The sequence below is a fragment of the Monopterus albus genome, unplaced genomic scaffold, assembly GCF_001952655.1.
Source record: "Monopterus albus unplaced genomic scaffold, M_albus_1.0 scaffold73.1, whole genome shotgun sequence".
NCBI classification, from domain to species: Eukaryota; Metazoa; Chordata; class Actinopteri; order Synbranchiformes; family Synbranchidae; genus Monopterus; species Monopterus albus.
Window position 1 is genome coordinate 6,870 of NW_018127953.1, and position 2,894 is coordinate 9,763.

The 2,894-nt window shown below is 37.0% G+C and overlaps 1 protein-coding gene across 1 annotated transcript in view; it reads right to left on the minus strand.

Annotated features, from left to right (window-relative positions):
- Positions 1–2,446, minus strand: part of LOC109963391 (adhesion G-protein coupled receptor G2-like) — a 6,041-nt gene extending 3,595 nt beyond the window's left edge. Inside the window, exons 1-7 of the mRNA XM_020605895.1 lie at positions 2,309–2,446; positions 1,987–2,109; positions 1,672–1,794; positions 1,251–1,290; positions 899–1,005; positions 638–753; positions 21–64 (exon numbers count right to left, since the gene is read on the minus strand). Coding sequence (XP_020461551.1) covers positions 21–64; positions 638–753; positions 899–1,005; positions 1,251–1,290; positions 1,672–1,794; positions 1,987–2,109; positions 2,309–2,446 — 691 coding nt within the window. The remainder of the gene's footprint in view (positions 1–20; positions 65–637; positions 754–898; positions 1,006–1,250; positions 1,291–1,671; positions 1,795–1,986; positions 2,110–2,308) is intronic.
- Positions 2,447–2,894: the final 448 nt, after the last annotated feature.

Consider the following 2,894-nt stretch of genomic DNA (forward strand, 5'->3'; position numbering starts at 1 on the left):
GAGCAGAAACAAGGCCATGCTCAGAGACACATGAACAGAAATGGAGTAATCCATTTTGTGTTTTCTGAGGCAAAGAAAAAAATCATGAAGAGTCATGGAGAGATACAGCATGACATGTTCACAGAAACGGTAAGTAGATGCATCCAGCACATCAGTTAGACAAGATTATGTTGTTTCAGTGAATAGCACTTAGTGGAATCATAACTTTGTTTACAAGAAAACTGTACAGAGTATTTCTCTATACCATTAAACATTCATGACTAAAAACACTGAAGTAAAAAATAACTCATCCTCGTCTTCTGTTATTATTTATTAAGACTTAAATTCTCAGAAACTTGAATCTGCATCATTAGGACTGTGTGAGTGTGGTGTGGTTTCATTAGAGTGCCAGCAATCAAACTACCCACCAGTTGCCATTAGACAGTTGGTTGTAAATTGTAGCTTCTGATTAGCAGCTTAAATCCTTAGAATGCCAACATCTCAAAGTTCAGTTGTGGCTATATAATCTGCTAAAGAACTTCTTGTTCCTCTTGATGCTGGAGCTATTTCAGTATTTTCTCTTGTAAGATGTCTCATGGACAGCAGCTATCCACGAGCTGGCTGCCCATCATGCAAAATACGTGTGCTATATGCTTACCGACTGAAGATGTACATCACAATGGACAAAGCAGTGAAGAAGGCAGACAGGCTGCAGCCTGTGTAACTGATGTATGACAGTATTTTCCACTGGGCTTCTGCAATTGGTTGTCTTACCTGCCAGAAAGATGGGATATTGGTTAACAGCCTGGAATTTGAGAGTGAAGTCATCAGTGATCAAAGATATGTGCTATAGAAATTAAAATTTGACTTCAATGATTTATTTATTGATGATGATTATAAATTAAGGGTGCGTGCTTACCAACAGCACAGCAAAGGGTGTTGCATGGTTGCAACTGCAAACAATGTCAGTTTTGTTATAGATGGTTCTTTTGGAAGTCTCACATCCATCTGTTTTCCAGAGCCCCTCTGTGAACATATAAGCACAACTTACTGTAGGCCTATTTCTATGGCCTGCAAGAATGACAGAATAAACGGCATAGACCACCTTCTGTTACTACAACAGTTTTCATTAAAACTCTTTTTTCATTGCACAGATCACAACCTTATAGATTTTTTGTAACCAATGTGAATCATACTGATAATTTTTCTCCAATTTGTAGTAATCGGAACTAAAATAGCATTTCAGCACTTTGCTCTTGATTTTGACATACCTTGTTCATCAAAATAGTGACACTGTAACCATGAGTCATTCTGTAAAAAAACAAAAATATAGAGCCACCTTGAAGTTAACAATATCCACCCAGTCAAAGAGGAGAATAAAACTAAGTTTTAACAAAGTTTAAAAAGTTGACATAATACTATAATCAAATCCCATGAAGTCACTTCTTTTCATTTTTATTTTCAGTGCCACGATCTGACAATTTTGTGATGAATTACAACAATTCAGTGTGATTATTCCACAAAAAGGACAATATATCCTCAGTGGGGAAATCATAACAGCCACAAATTAATATATGGCACCTTAAATTTGGATGGCACCTTCTGGTTTGTGGCTGTAGGCTAGAAATGGCATAGTAATCAAACAGATCAGCACTGAATTAAATTAAAGCATGAATTTACAAACAGACTTACATCCATATCGTTGTGTGCATCAACTCCAAAAATCATCTTGATTGGGGTTTTCAGATTATGAAGAAGGTGTCCCTCCAGTAATTCTATCCTGAGAACCATTGATGAGATTTCTTCCTGGTCAAACTACGAAAGTTTAGTATAGACATGGAAGGAAACACAGAGCAGTTATAGAATCACAATTTATTGTCAAACCCATAATAACAAAAGAATCTGCAAAGTTTATGACAATGAGCAAACTGTAAATGTAAATTGTAGATTGAAACATGAGAGTGTCAGGATGGATGATGTAAAGTTAATAGGACAAAGGAAATATACTTGGAACTGGCTGTGCCACATGTAGCTGACCAAACCAATAATCTTCTTCTCGTTTGGGATGGTGCACAGGGCATTCACAGGCAGCCAAACCTCAGGGACAAATGATTCATTCTGAGGCAGCAGCTAACAGCAGATATAAGAAGATGGTGATCAAGCTTGGACTGTTGCACTCAAAAACCCCCAAATCATCAATGTTAATCCTAACATACCAGGACCCAAGGCTTAAAACAAGCTAACTCAGCTAACTGTAACATAATAACGACATTGCCATATTAACTGTTCTGCTTTCAGAATTAGCACCGCCTGATCACAAGTTATGTACCTGTGGAGCTTTCATTGGAATTCTGGATTTGTTTCCTGCACAGCTGAAGTGAGTCTCACTGATGTTGAACACATTCAGAGACAAGAACTTCAGGTTGTAGTTTGTGGAGATTCCATTCTTAAACTGGGATGTGTTCATTATGCTATGGATCATCCTTCTTTCCACCCTGCAGAAAGACAATGGGCCTCATGCAAGAATCAGTTGTGCAAAGTGATGTGAGAATTTGTGGAATTCACAGATTTTTAAAATCTAAATTAATATTACTCTAATCTGTCTTTATGCCTGTGACTGTATTACTGTGCATATATTGTTAATATTGTGTCTAGAATATCATCCTGAACCTGAAAAGGACATCAGAGTCACACTGTGGTCTTTCACAAATGAAGTAGCCTATATATTGTTAGAACATTTACTGTATAACTTGTTTTATTACCTACTGCCTCTTCTGCGATTTCAACAATGCACATATTAAAATTTTGTTTGTTACTTCATCATCATCAGTTCTGGCATTGGCTTGGCAATAGATCTCAGTATTGGAGCAAGGGTCAATATACATCAAGCACTTCTGTTTTAAACCGTTTACCTA